The 19,904-nt window shown below is 45.9% G+C and overlaps 2 protein-coding genes and 1 pseudogene across 6 annotated transcripts in view; 2 read left to right on the top strand and 1 right to left on the bottom strand.

Annotated features, from left to right (window-relative positions):
• The window catches only part of LOC137215410 (ras GTPase-activating protein-binding protein 1 pseudogene), a 69,804-nt pseudogene extending 51,530 nt beyond the window's left edge, over positions 1-18,274 (top strand).
• Positions 1-19,904, bottom strand: part of PRMT7 (protein arginine methyltransferase 7) — a 49,188-nt gene that overhangs the window by 11,879 nt on the left and 17,405 nt on the right. For all 5 annotated transcript variants that reach the window (XM_067718572.1, XM_067718574.1, XM_067718575.1 and 2 more), the window contains exons 4-10: positions 19,340-19,489; positions 13,072-13,180; positions 9,084-9,196; positions 4,649-4,890; positions 4,271-4,451; positions 1,024-1,151; positions 476-611 (exon numbers count right to left, since the gene is read on the bottom strand). In XM_067718572.1, coding sequence (XP_067574673.1) covers positions 476-611; positions 1,024-1,151; positions 4,271-4,451; positions 4,649-4,890; positions 9,084-9,196; positions 13,072-13,180; positions 19,340-19,489 — 1,059 coding nt within the window. The remainder of the gene's footprint in view (positions 1-475; positions 612-1,023; positions 1,152-4,270; positions 4,452-4,648; positions 4,891-9,083; positions 9,197-13,071; positions 13,181-19,339; positions 19,490-19,904) is intronic.
• Positions 5,422-5,893, top strand: LOC137214605 (COMM domain-containing protein 6-like). The gene is given in 2 exon segments (XM_067718611.1): positions 5,422-5,677; positions 5,679-5,893. Coding segments are annotated over 2 exon segments (174 nt in total). The 5' UTR covers positions 5,422-5,546; the 3' UTR covers positions 5,722-5,893.

Raw genomic sequence — 19,904 nt, 5'->3', positions numbered from 1 at the left:
TCCAAGGGGTCCAGAGACCCCCGTCCAAACCTTGTGTGTGGTCCCCAGGCTGAGACACTCCTTCTACAGGTAGCAGGGAGCAAAGGTCTTTCAGGAGAGTTACATGACAAAATTTACATTCTAGAAAATTTTAGAAAGGAAGTAGGAGATGAGAGGAATAATGGGGTGGCTGAATCCACAAGGATCACGCAAAGGAATTGCTGGTGACCATAAAGGCAAAGTGTCCAGAGGTAAGGCAGGGGCCAGGGAGAGGCTCCCATAGAAGAGCAGAGAACAAGCCCTCAGGTAGTCCAGAAACAAGCTCCCTGGCCTCTGCCCAAATGCCCGCCCAGAAGGAGCCGGCTGAAGCCACTCATGGACAGAGAAGGGAGCACAGAAAACAAAACCAGCTAATCATAAGTGAGCAATGAGCTCGATTGGGTCCATGGGACAAACCTCTCCTGGCCTACAACCACCTAAGGGGCTGGACACTTACCGTCCTCAGGGCCTGGACGTATTGATCAGTTCTGTTCTGATCATTGATCTCTCCAAACCGAGGCCGGTTCCAGAGCAGGTGAGCCTGGCAGTCACACACAGGGCGTGCTGGGTGGGCTCTCCCATCCTTTTCGGGGCTGGGCCAGGAAATGAACAGACACAGGGTGATGACCTGCTAGGCACCAGTGAGTATGAAGGCACGGCACAGGGACCTGCCCCAGGGAAATCGAGATGGAGAGGGGACACACGCATGGTCCTCTAGGGGGCATGAGTCTAGGCACTGGCTGTGGAGTGGGCGTTAGAGGTCGGAGGGCCCTCCAATTCAAGGCTTCTCATATATATCTGCTCCAAATGGGGGTCCTGCCACTGGGGCAGCCTCTTCAGAGTACACACAAACAGGCACTGAAATACCCAGTCACAAACTTTTGCTCTTATTCTGTTCAGATACAAATGTGCCCACTCAAACCTCTACAGGGTCTGTACAGGGAATTTAGATAAAGGCACAGTGTCACAAGCCTAATGTCCCACCCAATGAGGCTTGGGGCACACCTGGTCCTCTGGAGGCTGTACCACACACAGTAGTCGTCATGGTGGGCTACCAGGCAGAGGGCTGAGCCCTGGACAACAGGCTCCTCTTCTGGCAGGAAGTACACACACTGCATCCAGTGGTCCCGCCACTGAAACAGGAAGAGAATCAGCTATCACCAAGCTGCAACAAGAGCAATGCATCTAATCTGGGGGCCAAAACCCAATTCAAAAATCAATTTGCAGGGAAACCACTGTGTGGACTATAGATAGCTACTACGGCCAAAGAGATAAAGAAGAAAATCCTCAAGTCAGAGAGGCTAAAGGTTCAAAATCTTGCTGGAACACTGCTGGCTTCAGAAGGATAGAATGTGGCCTAGGGCAGTGGTCTTCAAGGTGGGCTCAGGGGAGGGGACTCCAGCCTCTGCCGTGTGTGTGTGTGTGTGTGTGTGTGTGTGTGTGTGTGTGTGTGTGTGTGTGTGTGTGTGTGTGTGTGTGTTCGTGACTAGCAGGAACCTTCTGCCAAAATGTGTACTTGATTGCAAGTATCTCCCCTCCACTAAAATCATACCTATACTGACCTCCTGCCCCCACCCACACCTCTTCAGAGTAGCTCCTCAGAGCTGAGAGGCTGTCTCCCAGGCTACAGTCCTCATCTGACTTCAAATAAAGTTAAGTCACAACTCTCACACTGTGTTGTTTTTTTTTTTCAGTCAACACATTCTATCCTACCTGATCTTGAACTTAAAGACAGGTGAATAACATTCCCATCTATCTAAGATGTCTATTTGAATGTAAAAGCTAGAAAATTAAAATCTAACCAGATACATTCTGGAAAAAATAAACACTAACAAGGAGGAAAAAAGATCTCTAAAACCTGTTATTCATTCTTTACTGTGCCTCCCTGACCCCTCCCAGTCTCCCACAGTGCTTCCCTGTCACCATGTCCCTCCCACACACCAGCCTCCCAGGTCCTAATGCTAAAGAGCTATGATAGCCAGAATCCACTGTCTGAGGCTGATCAAAAGCAGTTTAATGAAGTCATGAGGGAGATTCATTAGCAGCTCTTCAAATTCGAAACAGTCCAAAAGTCACCACTGGTAGAGGAAGGACACAAGCCCCACAGTCAGGACACCTGGGGACAAGCACCCACCAAGGCTGCCTACACCTGAGGCCCTGCTCCCCTCATCGGCCCGGCTTTGTGTGGTTACCCAGCATGTCTTATATGAGGATTCAAGGAGAAAATACACATAGAAGCACTTTGAAGATATACAAATGAGAAGTATTTACATTTTAATGAAATTCTTATGCTAATTTTGCAATTACCACACTCCTAGAGAGGAAGAAAGCAGCCCAGTGCCAACCTCAATTCTGTTGGAGAATTCTGACCTCCCCCCCACACCACACCCCACCACACACACACCACACACGCCCCCCACACACACAGATCACACACCACACACACACACCCCACACCCCACACCCCACACACGCTCTCAGCCTACGGAGGACTGAGGCTATGCAGAGTGGAGCCGGGGCAGCTCAAGGGCCCAGGAGGACTGACCGAAATCGCACAGCAGTCATGACCCTTTGGCCTAAGCAGTAACTCAGGGAGCAGGATGAGATGCTAAGGCCTTCCCTGAAGTCACCATGTATACACCCAGAACCAGCAGCTGAGCAATCAAAGCCAAGCCAGTGCCCAGCAAGTGGGAACAGGAAGTCAGAACACACAGAGGACAGTGCCCAAGGCCTCCCAGGTGGAGGGAACATTTGATTCCTTGGTCCTGAAGCATCTTTCCCACTTTCTTCCCTTGTGTTTGTGTACAGAGGGGTAGATAATACATGCACATGAGAGAAAACTCAAAAGATATAAAAGGGTCATGGAATGAAAAATAAGTTTCCTTTCCACCCCTAACCTCCAGCTCCCTTCCCAGAAGCAACCATTTTTACCAATTTCTGTGAATTCTTCCCAAGATATCCTTGCATACATGCACCACACATAAAGGCTGATAAACACATATATTCTTATTTTTAATAACGCCAACGCTGGCACAGCACACACTGTTCTGTGCCTCTCGTTGTTTCACTTGATCTGTCCTTGAGACTGTTCCACATCAGTGCAGAGACAGCCACCTCACCCTCTGCGTGGATGCAGGAAAATGGACTTGGCCAGTCCCTGCTGGTGGCCTCTAGGTTGTTCCAGTCTTTTCTATTTAATCAGGGCTACAGTGAGTATCCTGGCACACACATCATTCTACACGTATGCAGCTCCATCCAGAGCCTAAATGCCTAGAAGGGGCGTCATGTCCCATCCTGACCGACTGTGGGCCTTGCTGCACTCCACAACGCTCTGGTGATCACCCTCCTGCACTGCCCCACGGCTCCACCAACAGCATGCAAACTCTGAACTTTATTCACTAATACACGAAAAACAGTATTTCACTGTTTAAATCTGCATGGTTCTTGGACTTCCCTGATGGCACAGTGGTTAAGAATCCACCTGCCAATGCAGGGGACACGGGTTCGAGTCCTGGTCCGGGAAGATCCCAAGTGCCATGGAGCAACCAAGCCCATGCGCCACAGCTACTGAGCCCGCGCCCTAGAGCCTGAGAGCCACAACTACTGAAGCCCGCGCACCTAGAGCCCGTGCTCTGCAACAAGAGAAGCCACTGCAGTGAGAAGCCAGTGCACTGCAATAAACAGTAGCCCCTGCTCGCCTCAACTAGAGAAAGCCCGTGCGCAGCAACGAAGACCCAACGCAGCTGAAAAATAAATAAATAAATAAATAAAATTAAGAAAAATATTTTTAAAGAAAAAGGAATATAATATGTATTTCCTTTTCTGTAGTTCACATCCTCCCCACTTTCCATTGAGCTGAAGAAGGTAGATTTTGAGGTCACAGAAAATGCGGCTGTAGACAGGCTGTAGTTCTCTATCACAAACTAATCTGAGGACCCCTGGATTACTCGGTGGGCAGGTCTAAGAGTGGCTGTACCAGGACGAGGGGAGAGCCAGCACACCAAAGCTGCCCTATGGCTCACTGTGACCACTGGTGTTGACCATGAACTTGGCCTGAAAGGTCTATCTTATATCTTACTACAGCTAGCCTTGCCTTTTTTTCTTTTAAACTCTTCTTTGACATTGATTCTAACATAGTCCCTTCTATCTCTAAATTCTTAGGAATCTAAGATTCAACATGCTCCTTTCCCAGGACCAAAAGTGGACAAGTTTCCTGATTTCCACGAAAACGTGCTCAGCTCCCGCCTCTTACCTGGAGTTCCTCTGGATCCGAGTGTGCCCAGAAGGGGGCCGTGGTGCACTTGATCTTCCCCTCAGGGTCCATTTCAATATCCCACCAGGAGAGAACCACCTGAGCTTGGCCAGATGCCAGAGGTTCAAACTGCCTGCTATGGGAGGCTGTTGAGCTACTGACTTGCTTGCTGAAGTCCACACTGTGGAAGAATATTCAGGAACTGAAGCATATTTTAAGCTCACACACTCCATCTTTAAGCATTTATGGTGACCTCACCAGCAATGAGACTTGTTTGCAATGGACTCCTGATGTCAAAATGAACTCAAAAAGAACTGCCAAAGACCGCAATTCACCAAGTGTCTCCAAACGCCATGACCCTGGGTGGCTCCTTGGTACCTGAACATAGGCAGCACGTTGCTGAGGACAGTGAAGTCAGTGGGAGACACCTGGTTCAGCTGAATGTCATAGACAGAGGGCGCGCCAGGACACCTCTCCAGTTCCAAGGGGGGGACAATGACTTGCTCTCCAAGGCTGGTCTGAACACGGATGGGAAACAGCTTGTTCCATGACCACATCCTCCTGGACTCCACCAGCTGTGCGTAGACGGTTGCTCTGTGAGGCACTGCCTCACAATTTTTCTAAGTTTATATTAAAAAAGTAAAACAAAAGAACAAAAAAATAACCAGTTACGTTGACCCACAGTAATTCCCATTGAGCAAAAGAGATTTATTCCCTAATATTAGGGAATAAATATTAGTATAGTAATTATAAATATTAGTATAGTATTAGTATAGTATAAATATACTAATATTTATATTATAAATATTAGTATAGTATAAATATACTAATATTTATATTAGTATATTATATATAATAATATATATATTACATTATATATAATATTACATATTACATTTATATATATAATACATATACAAATATATAAATATTAGTATAGTATTAGTATAGTATTATTAGTATAGTATTATAGATTAGTAACATCTAATGCCTTATCACTATTAGGACAGTGAACTGTTTTCAGCCAATGCCCTTGGGAACAGAAGAAACCAGACTTCAGAAAGAATACACATTATGCCTAAGACGACTTATGTCAGGTAAGTTCCTAGCTACCTGACACTCTTGAATATTTCAAAAATAAACCTTGCCCCAGGAGCTTCCACCTGAGTGGGTGGTGGGATTCCAGGGCGCTGCTATGGAGGGGTGTAGTGAGCCACAGCTGGATGCTAAGGTCAAGGTCACCAACTAGCTCATAGATTTTCCGTGGAAGGTGGGTATGGCTGTGAGCTCAGACAGCTGCAGATCACTTAAGTATCCTTATGTTGCAGTGATGCTCAAAGTGGCAGATCATTCAGGCCAAGTAAAGAACAAGTCCTTCGAAATGACAATTCCACAGTTTCAGAATTTCTAGACAGTTCAAGGAAATTGCTGCAATTATTGAAACTGTGTGAAAACTGATTACTTGGTTGATGAATTGCTACCATCATTCTAAAATCATGGACTTTACTTTCTGCAACAAAACTGCCTAAGGATCAAATGATATTTATTGAATGAAAATTACACTTTTGGTTTTCCATTTTTTTAAATAATAAAAGAGAAAATCAGACAAACAGGAATTACAAAGTGGTGATTGCCACACACTTTGTGAATGTACTAAGAGCCACTGAATTGGAAACTTTAAAGGGTGAAGAATTCTGTGGTATGTGAATTCTATCTTAATTGGACAAGTGGCCATCCTCAACTGACCTGACCTCCTGGCCTCACCTGGCACTGCCGACCACACTCCTCACTTGGCTTTGGCTGCAGTCCCTCATCCGATTTCCCTCCTGCCTCATTCATCCAACACCCTCTACCTGCCAGGCACTAGGGGCCCAGCCATGAAGAGAACACTCACAGCTGCTACTGCACAGAAAGCACAAGCACAGGGTTTGTCTACCTCATCACTAGTGACCTTTTGGATCAGGTGATCCTTTACTGTGGGGGCTGCTCTGTGCATTGTAGGATGTTTGGTAACATCCCTGGCCTCTACCCACAACATGACAGTAGCACCACCTCTCAGTTGTGACATCAAAACTGTCTCCAGACACAGCTCTGGATGAGAAGCACTGCTCTCCCTCTCTGTTTCCTTCACAAAGCTGTGCTTCCCCTGCCCGTCCCTTACAGAGAGAATTCCCCAGAGACCTGGTCTGGACCATCTTTTTCTCCCACCATGTACTCTCCCATTTGACCTCAACCACTCCATCTTCATTTACCAAATACATGTACCCAAATGCCTCCTGGTCCTCTCTACTTGGCTGACCCTCAGCTCAAAGTCTGTCTAAACCAAACAAGTCACCTTCACCTCTCCCCCACCTTCCCAGGCCTGGTCCTCCTCCCAGTCAACAGGGAGCACCACCATCCAAGCCAGTCACCTACACCTCAAACCCTGGCATCATCCTCAATGCCTCCACATCTAAGTAACAGAAGTCCTTGACCACCTTCCCCCTCCCCAAGTCTACCTCTCTGGGCTCCACTGCTATGGCCTTGACTAAGGCCTACCTCAGCTCAGCACCTGAACAACTCCAGCCACCTTCTAACTAGTCTTCCTGTCCCTAGTGTTGCACCCCAGCTGCTCTCCACATGCCTGCCTGCATAAATCTGACACTGATCCTCTGCTTAAAATCCTTCTGAGCTACCACATTGCCTTCTGGAGCACAGGGGCCCTTCTTGGTCAGGCCCTGCCCAGCCCTTCAGCCTTCTCTCTTACCCTGCCTCCCACACACCCATAATCTGACTCATCTTCACATCTTTGTGCAGGCTGACCTCCTCTGCCGCGACTCCCCCCAGCTGCCAGGCCAAACCCTGCTCACTCTCAAGACTGACTCAGCTCATGCTTCATCTTCCCCAACCTCCCCGCCTTCTCCCACCAGAGGGGCAGGACCTCACCCCACCGACCACCATCAGCGTGGACCTCAAACTGTACTGTGACCACCTGCCCACCTACCTGCCTCCCCAGGAGCTCACCCTCATATTCTTGGTACTCAGAAAAGGCTCTGCAAAATGAAGGCACCAATAAATGTGTCTTCTGAGATCAATTCCTGGGTCACTGCAATACCACATGGACTATCTGTCAGACACTCCAGCACCCCAGTTCCATGACCTCCAATGTGGCAGGAAAAGGGACAGGGTAATGGAGACTGTGTGCCGCCATAGCTCCTTCAAGCTGAGACTCAAGCTCGGCAGATGGGGATAGTGATTAGAGTGGACAGTGCACACCTGGCTGCTACGGGCCAGCTGGGAGAGGAAGCTGAGGACGGCTGCCTGTGCACCTTTTAATTACTAGATGAATTAGAGAAAGACAAACTGAACAACATTAACATAATTCTGAATATCCTTGTTCTCTATTTCAGGGATTCATCTAATTGATGGTTTTAATGTGGAGAAATAGAAATAATTTCTACCAAAGTTACTAGGAAGAATTTTGCATTTTGGAGACAAGACATCTCACGCAGGATGGGGAGCTGGAGGACGATCACCATCACATGCTGACCTCATGAGTAATGTGGACGCGGGCCCCAAATGCCTTGGAAGGAGCCCCCTTCCTCACTCCAGGGGTACTAAGTACCCCTCAAAAGAATACCGGGCCAAGACAGTTACGGGCTCATGTGAACAGTGCCCACATGGCAGGTGCCAGCAGAAGCAGCAAACACTAACACCTCCCCAGCCGGCCTTTGCCTCTGAGTCTCCACCTCCCAGTTTATGTTCATAAAAAAGCAAGACCAACATCTCTGAGCTAAAATTTTCAGCATATCTCTCCCTTCTCAAAACAACTGTCGGGGCTTCCCTGGTGGTGCAGTGGTTAAGCATCTGCCTGCCAATGCAGGGGACACGGGTTCAAGCCCTGGCCTGGGAAGATCCCAAATGCTGCGGAGCAGCTAAGCCTGTGGCCACAGCTACTGAGCCTGTGCTCAAGAGCCCGCAAGCCCCAACTACTGAGCCTGTGTGCCACAACTACTGAAGCCTGCGTGCCTAGAGCCCATGCTCCACAACAAGAGAAGCCGCCGCAATGAGAAGCCTGAGCACCACAACGAAAAGTAGCCCCCACTCACCGCAACTAGAGAAAAGCCTGTGCACTGCAACGAAGACCCAACACAGCCAAAAACAAACAAACAAATTTATTAAAAAAACAAAAACCTGCCAAAGATTATCACCACCCAAACTCCTTCATCTGGAACAGCCTGGCATTCAAGGTCTTCTATCCTCCACCCCATTCTCCACATTAGCTTACAAGCACCTTAGGCTGGTGTTCCCACTGACCTACCAAACAGGTCCTCCACCTGGGACATCTCTCCTTTTCCTCAGTGCCTTTCCAAATTCCACCCTCTCCACATATGCCCTCATCTCCTTCCTGAGCCTTGACCTTTTCCACCAGCCCTAAACCAAATGTCAGTGGTGCTTCTGCCTACCTCTCCATCTGGCCCATCAAGTCCTTACCACTGCTGACTAGTGTGGATATAGAAGCAAGAAGAATGGCTTATACTTCTCCCTGGATGCTAGAACACCTTACACACAGGTGACATTAAAAGAATGTTTGCTGAATTCAATTTGAAGATAGTTTCTAGTCTTTTGACTCTAATCTACTAAGACGTGGCATTCAAGAGGCACAGAGTCATAATTGAGGACAGTCAGAATCTCGTAGGAATCAAAGGTTGCCCTAAGGTGTACAGAGAGGCACTGAGGGCTCAGGCTATGTAGAGCGTGGTATGTCAATGAGAGCTGTGTGAGTCAACTGAGATCACAGCAATTTGCCCGAAGGAGGCCCTCAGTCCCCTACCTGCACGAGATGCCTGTGTGCGTGTTCATAGGAGGGCAGTGCTCCCTCCCCAATCAGTTCCGTGTCAAACAGCTCCGTGATCAGGATGTTGGCACGGCATGGCATGTCACCATCTGAGAAACAAAAGGAAAGAGTCAGAAGCAAGCAACAGATTGGAACAAATATTAACAGCAAATATGTAAAAGATAAAAGGTTAATAGGTCACTAAAATTGAAAGCACATACATATGCTGAAGTATTTAGAAGTGTCATCATGTCTGCAACTGACTTTTCAACGGTTCAGAAAAAATAAAATAAAATAAAATCCACATTGACATAACACGTATACATCAAAATGCTAACGAGTGACTCCTAAGTCCTGGTTAAGAGAACATGGGTGTTCACCATACTACTCTATCAATTTTTCTGTATGTTTAATAATGCAAGGGACTTGTAAAACTGATAAGAAAACTACAAACACCCAAGAAGAAAACCAGGCAAAAATACAAATAGACAATTCAAAACAGAAAGCAAATCAATCAAATACATGAAAAAATTTTCATTCTTATTAGCAATTAGAGAGATACAAACAATTAAACTATTAACTATTAAATTAGCAAAAATTATTTGAAAGGCAAAACTGAATGCTGGTACTTCAGATATTTCTAGGCTGCAGAGAGGGGGAGAAAACTAAAGCAAGAGAGAGGCTGATTCCACTGATACGCAATGATACAACTGAGATCCAGGATTCAGAAACCCCAGTTCCTTACACTAAATCCCCCTTAATTAAGTTAGTTTCTTGCTACCAAACAATCCCCCAAATAACAGTTTTTTAAGGACAGTAGGATTATGGAAGGTCTTTCTGTTAACTCTATTTTTTAAACCTCTATAATATAATGTAAAGTAATATTACTTCTACAATTACAATTTTTAATGAGCCCAGATAAAACTGACTTTGGAAGGGGTATTCATCATGGAGAATTAACTGTAAACACTCCTAATGGCTCATGAATTACAATTTGACAAAGCCCACTCATCTTCCCTACACAGAAGACAAGTATCACAGATGAAGTGAGAAAAGAGCAGCATTAAGAGGTTCAAAGAAGGACGCAGTAGAGGGAGCTTGAGCCTTGAGTCATAGAGGGCTGGGCCTGGATCCCACTTTCTAGCCCTGAACCCTCAGTCCTGACCATAAGTCACCTCATCTGTAAAAGAGTGGTAGGTTACAAGATCTGCTTCACCTGGTGGTGTTTCAAATAACAAAGGTAAAACCTATCCAGTTCCTATGAAGTACACGTGTCCTCAATGGCAGCACAACGTGAAAGGAGGCTGAGAAGAAACTTCTGTCTCCTGGCACAGAGACCACCCTCCTGGGTCACTGCCCATCCTCTCTGATACCATGCCAAACTCCAACTGAAATACACTGTCCCATACTAAGCCAACCACCCCACTTGCACACACCTGCTTCTCTGTCCAACATTTCTTCTCAATGAACAGCATCACCAGTCACACAGTCCTGAAACCTGGGCATCACTGACCAGCTCCAGAACAGGAACCCTGACTGGCCTGTTCACCACTGCACCCCAGCGCCTAGAACAATGCTGAGCACCCAGTAACAGTCAGCAAATGTTAGCTAAATTCTTGATTCCTCCCTTTTTGTCACCCTACATCTAATCAATCACCAAGCCCTACCAATTCTACCTTCTGAATAATTTTTAAGCCAATTATGTAACTTAAAATGATTTATTGCCCAAATCTTCTTCAAAAATAAAGCTTTATGATCTAATGAATTTCAACAAATACTTTTTGAGAGCCTGTTGAGTACTAATGTATAAGGGTACAGAGGGTGCAGGGGGAGCCAGAGGAGGGGCAGTTACCCCAGGTGCCTCAGAAGTCTTCACCAAATGACTGGATGAATGAATAAGTGCCACCCCAAGTTGGCTGCTACACGTCTCAGCATGTAATCCATCTCTGGGGAATAGGCAACAAACTCAGACGCCATTTTTTAAAAGGGCTCAGAACAGAAGCTTGGAAATATGCATTTGGGAGCAAAAAGGAAGCTGCAAAGGACAACCAAGACTGGGAGATGTCACTGAGGCCTGGGAAGGGAGAGTTTTCAGAAGGACTCAATGGCAGAAGTACCAAAGCTGCAGTGTTTGTAAAGCAGGGAAAAGACCATCAGCCCGGGCAGTGAGGAAGCCACTTGTCAAGTTGAAGAAGTAGAAACAAAGTCCCACTTACAAGGGGTTAAGGACCAAGCAAAGCTGACAATCTACTCACTAAACAAATATGACTGAATTCTTTTATGTGCCAGGCCCTGTGCCAAGTTATGGAATGGAATTAATATTAATAAGACTACACAGTCCATGAGCTCAGGATGCTTCAGCTGTGTGGGGATACAGACATTAAATACATAATTACATAATTACTTCATTATTGCAGTCATAAGCACTACATAGAAAAATATTAAGAAACATAAGAGGGGGCTGGCGTGAACAACACACAGCCTGGAGGAGGCACAGGGCAGAGCACAGAGTGAGTGACACGGCAAAGGCTGCTCGGCAGGTGAGTCTCCGCTCTCTCAAGATCTCGGGCCAAAATGGAGTAACTGGGATCAGACTTATCCACCACCATAATCAACTAGAAAACCTTGCAAAACATATGAAACAAGTGGTTTTAGATGTTGAACAATGGGAAACAAAGTGACCCCTACTACTGCCCTGGCTTCCAGCCAGCAGGCACTTTCCAGACCATGGTACTCGGTACACAGAGTGAGAAGCCAAGCAAAGTGTCCTGCTGAATAAGGAGACAGCAAAGAGTTCAAGGGAGTGGAGGAGGCTACACTTCAGGGAGAGAGCCGGACAGGAAGTTACACAGAAAAAGGGCTTCAGAAATCTGCAGAGGGTTCCCCTCATGTCTCTTGCTGACTATATTCACACACACACAGGCTAAGTCTCTAGAAGGCTGGGCAAAGGATGACCATGTAGCTATAAGCTGAACAACTGCCAGAGCTCAGAGGACTAAGAAACATCCTAGTTCTGATTAGCCAGTGCCCAGGCATTCAGCAGAGACCCCAGAAAGGTCACACTGTACTAGTATGGCTAAAGCTTGCTTAGAACAAGGGTTCTCAATAGGGGGAGCTAGGGGAGCTTTCTCAATAGGAGAAAGCACACAGGCTTTCTCTAGTTGTGGGCTTTCTCTAGTTGTGGCAAGCGGGGGCTATTCTTCGTTGCGGTGCACAGGCTTCTCATTGCAGTGGCTTCACTTGTTGCGGAGCACGGGCTCTAGGTGCACAGGCTTCAATAGTTGTTGCACACAGGCTCAGTAACTGTGGCTCACGGGCTCAGTAGTTGTGGTTCGCGGGGTCTAGAGCGCAGGCTCAGTAGTTGTTGCGCACGGGTTTAGTTGCTCCGTGGCATGTGGGATCTTCCTGGATCAGGGCTTGAACCTGTGTCCGCTGCATTGGCAGGTGGATTCTTAACCACTGTACCACCAGGGAAGTCCCCCTAGAAGCTTCTTGTCCACTGTGCTCTTCCAGTATCAGTGGCATGTGAAATGTTAGAAGTCTGATTCAAATTCCTAAACTATAAAAAATATTCTGAAAACCTGGAGAGACCGAGCTACACAGGCAAATCTCTCACACTGGATACTGAGACAGGATATCGGAACTAAGCAAACCTCTTTCTACTATCAACTTAGTTTTACTTCTATCTGATAAAACTCAAAATTCAGATAAATTTTGAATTCCAACTTGCTTAAGCAAAAGGTTTCATTTGTTTGCATCACCACTCTTATACTTGATTAGCTCTGGTTTACTCATTCCTGATTTGTTTTAACTAGTAGAGAAATAAACTAACAGAAAAGCAAAGTGCTTATCTTCAGATCAGCACATGGAGAGGCCCCAGTCTCTGTGATTACCTGGGTACATCTATTCCACAAACTGGAATAAACCTTTTCCTCTCTCCTACAAGAGCAAGTAAAGCTTTTGCCACAGGATGTGTTGATCTTACCTGGCCCTATGGTCACCTCAGTGGAATGCTTGTTGATAATCTTAATCTTATCACTGAAGCCATTTTTCTCCACAATCTTTACAGCAGCATCAGCCATAGGTTTGAAAACCTAAAAATTAGAGACAAAACCCAAGTAAAAATGAGCAATAAATTAAATAACATCCTAAAACCCAAGATATGCCTTGATTCTGGTCCTATGACTTGTACTAAAAGAGGCCTACACTACAGAATTTCTTCCTGAATACACAAAATGTACCTTTGTTACCATTTGATACAGGCAAAATACTTCATTGGGCTGATTTGGGTTCAGTTGATAAATAAACAAGACTTCATCTATGTAACTTAAATACTTCTCCAAATGTGTGTCTTGGAAATGAATACAAAAGGATGAAATTCCGCTGGGTTTAACTTGCAGCTGGGCCTTCCCATTACATGCCAGGCACAGGAGGGATGCAGGGGGCTCCCAAGGAGGCTGCACTACCTAGTAAGGATGGCAGGTGCCAGTGCTATGCTAGAGGGAACCAGGAAGGGGACTTGCCTCACAAAACCATGATCTGTGAACTGGGACAGGAAGTGTATGCGCTCTCTAGAGGAAAGTGAGACTGTAACTGTAGTAGATGTTAAGTGTGAGCAGCAGGTTACTCTCCTGCTCAAAACTGTCTCAAATCCCTACTGCTAGCAGAACACAGCCTATATTTTCTTACGGTATTTGAGGCCCTCCAAAATGTGGACCACCTTACTTTACCCAGCCTTACTCCCCTCCCACACCCTCCACCCGATACACACATATACACACACAACCAACGCTACAGCCACGCGGATGTCCTCATTGTGCAGGAGGCAAGCCTGAGCTTTCCCTGCCCTACTCCCACCTGCAAGCAAACCCAACTTTCCAGGGCAGCACAAATCCCCCCCAACAGAAGTCTTCCCTGAACCCTTCACATGTCCCTAAACATAAGTTTCTCCAACTCTTACTTTCCAGCCTGCCCAACTTAGATTGCACAGCTCCAACCACGTCACTGCATAAAACATACAGATGCACATGGGGCCACACACAGAGAAAGGAAATTTTTGAAAATGATAAAGTGCCTGGTCACGATGACAAGATTTCCATTTTTTTCTAAGACCTTTTCTGCATCACCCATATTTTCTGCCGTGATCACGTATTTCTTTTATTATAGTCAAAAGGGAAATGCTATATTCTTCTATAAAGAATGCATATGTGCTCAGCTAGGAAAAAAAAAATCTTCACAATCTGTTTCAAATTATTTCTAGGCTCTGGCTTGATGGTTTTGATGTATTCATAGTTTGAGGGCCTCAAACCCTCAGTTCTCACCTATCAGTTTACCTCCACCCCAGAAGTATCACAAGCTCACACCATCCTCTCAGCCCTCCTGCCTCTTGACTTATCATTCATCTCTTCCACTGACCCTTCAGGCTCTGTCATTCACAGCCTCCTCCTCAGCCACCAAGAACTCAAGAACTCACCCCAAACACTATCTGGAATGAACCCTGAAGCTGACTTCCCAACATCATTCTGTGTCCTCTCCTGGCCCTCAAATCAGTTTGGGGAACTGACCTTCTTTCAAGTGGTGCATCTGTCTGGTCTAAGGTCAATGAGGTAAGTTAAATGGCATTTAAGCTTATTCTGGCCAATGATACCTAAAGAGAAGTCTGCTAGAGATGCCTAGAAAGTTCTTTTTGCCCTTAAAAAGGAGAAAGAAAGAGAGGAAGCCAGGACCATGCTTTGTTTTCAAGGCATTTGCCACAGAAATCACTGTAACCAATGCACCTTCCCTAAATATTCCTTCCTTTTCAAATGTACTAAAAGAGAAGCCTACAGTCAATGTCTGTGATTTCTTATATTCCATCCATTCCTCAACCTTACTCTCCTGAAAATATCACCTAAAGGGGGGTCACCAATAACCTCCTAGCTGCCAACCCACAGCCTTCTCAGTCCTCATCCTGCTCAATTTCTACACCTGCGCTAATACAGTAGCCATATGTAGCTATTTAAATGTAAATGAAAACTGAATAAAATTCCAAAATTCAGTTCCTCAGGCCTACTAGTCACATTTCAAGTGCTCAGCAGCCACATGTGGCTAGGGACCAGCATACTGGCCAGTAGAGCCATAGAAGATTTTCAACATCACAAAGTTCTGTCGGACAGTGCTGCTCTATAACATCCACACCGACTGACCACTCCCTCTTTCTCACGATTTCTATGCAGTCTGCCCCTACCCTCTAGGGTCTCTTCGTGTCTGTCTGAACTTGACTTTATGGCCACTCTTCTTCCCTCAGCCCCCTGAACATAGGTGTGTTCCAAGGTCTGCTCTTTTCAGTGTACTCTCTCTCCATGGACAGCCTCCTACACTGCCAGCTTCACCTGTCACATCTTTAGCAAGTGAGTCCCAAATCCACTATATATGCAACTCTCTCAAGGTTCAGACTTCCGTCTATAGGGACCAGCAGGTTCTCTCTCACTCTTTCTTCTGCACCTGTCTTTCCTGTTGCCATGCAGCTCAGGCAGAGCTGAAACCACAGGGCAATCCACAGACAAGAACAGAGGATCAAACAGGTAGTCACTAAAACAAAAACTGGGAGGCCACCATAAGATGTCAAGAATCAAATGGAAGAGGTCTGAGAGTCACAGGCGAGAGTAGCAAGAGAATTAGAAATCCAGGTAAGTGATGTAAAAATATGGAAAAACCTAAGAGTACAGTCCTACCAATTCTATCGAAAAGTATGTTCTCACCCTATATTTTTAATTAGCAGTCCACATATACTGGCTCCTGCCACAAGACCTGTCTCTCTCATACTCAACACGTCCAAAATGAAATGCATTGTCTTTCCTGCAAAGTAAGTTATCTTCCTCTGAGTTCCTCTTACCAGTCAATGGCATCCCTGCCTCCACCCCAGACACCCACACTAGAAAACTAACTCTCACATACATGCACACCCTGCCATCAAAGCTACCAATGTGGAGTCAGCACCATATTAGGAACTAAAAAGACCAAGCTCCAGGTCTAGCTCTCCTACTTATTAACTGTGGGACTTACATCTTTAAACTCTATGGGTCTTAGTTTCTTCATTTACAAAGATAATAAAATCTAGTTGAGTTTTTTGTTTTTTGCCGTGCTGTGGAGCAGAGCTTGCTCCTCTCCCGCTCAGCCGTGCAGGCTGAATCGACCAAAGCAATGGTTATGGAGAAGCCTAGTCCCCCGCTGGTCAGGCGGGAATTTGTGAGACAGTATTACACACTGCTGAACCAGGCCCCAGACATGTTACACAGATTTTATGGAAAGAACTCTTCTTATGTCCATGCGGGATTGGATTCAAATGGAAAGCCAGCAGATGCAGTCTAGGGACAGAAAGAAATCCATAGGAAAGTGAAGTCACAAAACTTCACCAATTGCCACTCTAAGATCCGTCATGTTGATGCTCATGCCACTCTGAATGACCGTGTGGTGGTCCAGGTGATGGGCTTGCTCTCTAATAACACCCAGGCTTTAAGGAGATTCATGCAGACCTTTGTCCTTGCTCCTGAGAGCTCTACTGAAAATAAGTTCTATGTTCACAATGATATCTTCAGATACCAAGATGAGGTCTTTGGTGGCTTTGTCCCTGAGCCTGAGGAAGAATCTGAAGAAGTAGAGGAACCTGAAGAAAGACAGCAGACACCTGAGGTGGTACCTGATGATTCTGGAACTTTCTATGATCAAACTGTCAGCAATGACTTAGAAGAACATTTAGAAGAACCTGTTGCTGAACCAGAGCCTGATCCTGAACCAGAACCGGAGCAAGAACCTGTGTCTGAAGTCCAAGAGGAAAAGTCTGAGCCAGTATTGGAAGAAACTGCTCCTGAGGATGCTCAGAAGAGTTCTTCTCCAGCGCCTGCAGACATAGCCCAGACAGTGCAGAAGGACTTGAGAACCTTTTCTTGGACATCTGTGACCAGCAAGAACCTTCCACCCAGTGGAGCTATTCCAGTTACTGGGATACCACCTCATGCTGTTAAAGTACCAGCTTCACAGCCTCGTCCAGAGTCTAAGCCTCAATCTCAAATTCAATTCCACTGCAGAGGCCTCAGAGGGATCAAAGGGTTCAAGAACAGCGAATAAATGTTCCTCTCCAGGGCTTCCCTGGTGGCGCAGTGGTTGAGAGTCCGCCTGCCGATACAGGGAACACGGGTTCGTGCCCTGGTCCGGGAAGATCCCACATGCCGCGGAGCGGCTGGGCCCGTGAGCCATGGCCGCTGAGCCTGCGCTTCCGGAGCCTGTGCTCCACAACGGGAGAGGCCACAACAGTGAGAGGCCCGCGTACCGCAAAAAAAAAAAAAAAAAAAAACCGTAGATTTGTTCTATCAGGTTCAGAGTATGTTGGGAATTACAGAATCCCTCCTTTCATGCTGTATGTCTTGTGTTCATTTGTTATGCCTCACTCTGAAATTGAGTCTCAAACTGGAATGCCTTTGAGGTCAGATGCTTCTGTAGAGGTTCTTTGACCTGAATAGTTCAGCATTTGTATTAAGTTTTATTTCAGTGTCTCTTCAGAATCCTAGTCATAGCCCATAACAAAGAATGTAACTTTAATATTTGACTTTGCTGGTGTGCTTGAGTGTGCACTAGGTTTTTTTATTTAAATCACAGCCATATGGTAAATTTTCTATTTTGTTATGGTTCCCTTTTATTGGTGGGCATGCAGTGGGCGTTTCTTGGAAATAGCCAATTTTTATTAAAATGTTTCTGGAAGAAAATTAAAAAAAAAGAAAAATCTATTTGAGCCTACACTGATTTCTTTTTATCAGCTCAAAGACTCCCACAAAGGCAAAGAAATGGCTCTTAATCAATTTAATGAAATCCTGAGGCAAGTGTACAGAATTGCACGCACCCGTGCACACACCCCTCTCAGGACTTTTATGGAGACCTGAAGCCCATTATTCTTACCTCAAGTTAAGAACACCTAACTCAAGATATTAGAGTTAAAAGTCTTTATTGAGACACTCAGGTCTTCCGGAGTCTAGCTATAATCCACCTTTCTGTGTTTTTCTACCATGACAACCCTCTGCCACAACTCTGGATGACACTTCCCCAAACACACCACGGTACTCCCTCAGCCTAAAATGCCTACCTTTCTAGACCATAAGCATGAGGGCCACCCTGTAAACAAGCAGTGGCGGGGGAGCTGGAAGGAGTCTGGGTAGAACACCCAGAATGCTGACCTCTACACTTCATGTGAGAAAGCAAAAAACTTCTATCTGTTTAAGCCACTGTTATTTTGGGACTTTGTTATCTGCAACTTAATCACCATATGAACCAAATTTTGTAGGGCAAAGTGCTTAAATACATGACCCCTTTCCCAAAAGCTTGGAAGAAAATACACCAAAATTTTAACAATGGTTAACTTTGAGTTAACACACTATTTTTATTTTATATTTACCAAATCTCGTATAAGGATATGTATTATTTACATTATCAGAAAAATAATATATGTTTAATGTTTTATTAAAGGAAAGAAATGGCAGACTGCGGAACTATTGGTAAATGTAGTAAGATGGCTGGCTCTGTGGGGACCTTTAAGGTAATCTCAACTTTGGTGCACATTCAAAAATCCCAATGCCCAGGCCATATCCCAGAATAATAATTAAAATGGGGGGCTTCCCTGGTGGTGCAGTGGTTGGGAGTCTGCCTGCCAATGCAGGGGACGCGGGTTCGCACCCTGGTCTGGGAAGATCCCACATGCCGCGGAGCAACTGGGCCCGTGAGCCACAATTACTGAGCCTGCGCGTCTGGAGCCTGTGCTCCGCAACCAGAGAGGCCGCGATAGTGAGAGGCCCGCGCACCGCGATGAAGAGTGGCCCCCGCTTGCCACAACTAGAGAAAGCCCTCGCACAGAAACAAAGACCCAACACAGCCATAAATAAATAAATAAATAAATAAATAAATAATAATAATAATATCACCCCTGATTTAAAAAAAAAAAAATGGGTAGGTGGGGGGAGGACATGACAACGACTGACTAGACATTAGCTTTTTTAAATTTCCTCAGTGATTCTGACATGCAGCCAAGGCTGACAACCACTGTTTTCAGGGAAGAAAATGAGCTCCTGGAGAAAGGAACTGTGTCTGATTCATCTCTGTGTTCTCCAAACCTGACCCTGTGCTTGGCATGGATGTCTGTCTGTGAACAAACAGATGGGCAGAGTGCAAGGGACACAAAGGACTTCCCACGTAGGACACAGGACACACATGTGAAGAGTGTGCCTCACCTCAATGGCATAGCAGAAGTCAGCACCAGCCGTGACAGCCATCATTGACAAGAGTCCTGTGCCAGTGCCAATGTCAAGAACCAAGGCCGTCTGTCCTTTGTCCTTCACCCTGCTCACAGCAGCCCGGATACCTTGGTAATATTTCATATTCTAAGAAAAAGGGAGAAACAGTTGTTATTTCATACCAGTTTTATAAATAAGTGCTTTGCGAAGTTCTGAAGTCATGGTTGGCAGCAGCAGTGTAAGTCATGACCCTATAACCTCTGTGACTTACACTGGCTGAGTTGGGCAGGCCTCCTGAGGCTCCAGGGGCACTGGGGCAACCTCTTAAATTAAGCGATGGTCTCTCCCCGTCACATCCACTCTTCTATACTCTGCTTAGACATGCTGGGGCTAGGGCTCTGCAAACTACATTTTCCTCTTTCCAGCTGTTAGGACTGGACAACAGGGGAACTAGAGGGTGACTGGAAGGTAGGAGAAAGCTTGTTCCTTCCCACATAAGGGCTCTCCTTGGGTCCTTCAGAGCTAGCAGCAGCACTCAAGCAGAAATTCCTCTCAGAGATCT

Source organism: Pseudorca crassidens, chromosome 20 (genome assembly GCF_039906515.1).
Source record: "Pseudorca crassidens isolate mPseCra1 chromosome 20, mPseCra1.hap1, whole genome shotgun sequence".
In the NCBI taxonomy this organism is placed as follows: domain Eukaryota; kingdom Metazoa; phylum Chordata; class Mammalia; order Artiodactyla; family Delphinidae; genus Pseudorca; species Pseudorca crassidens.
The sequence above is the reverse complement of the archived record's forward strand: the minus strand, read 5'-3'. Positions and strand labels throughout refer to the sequence as shown.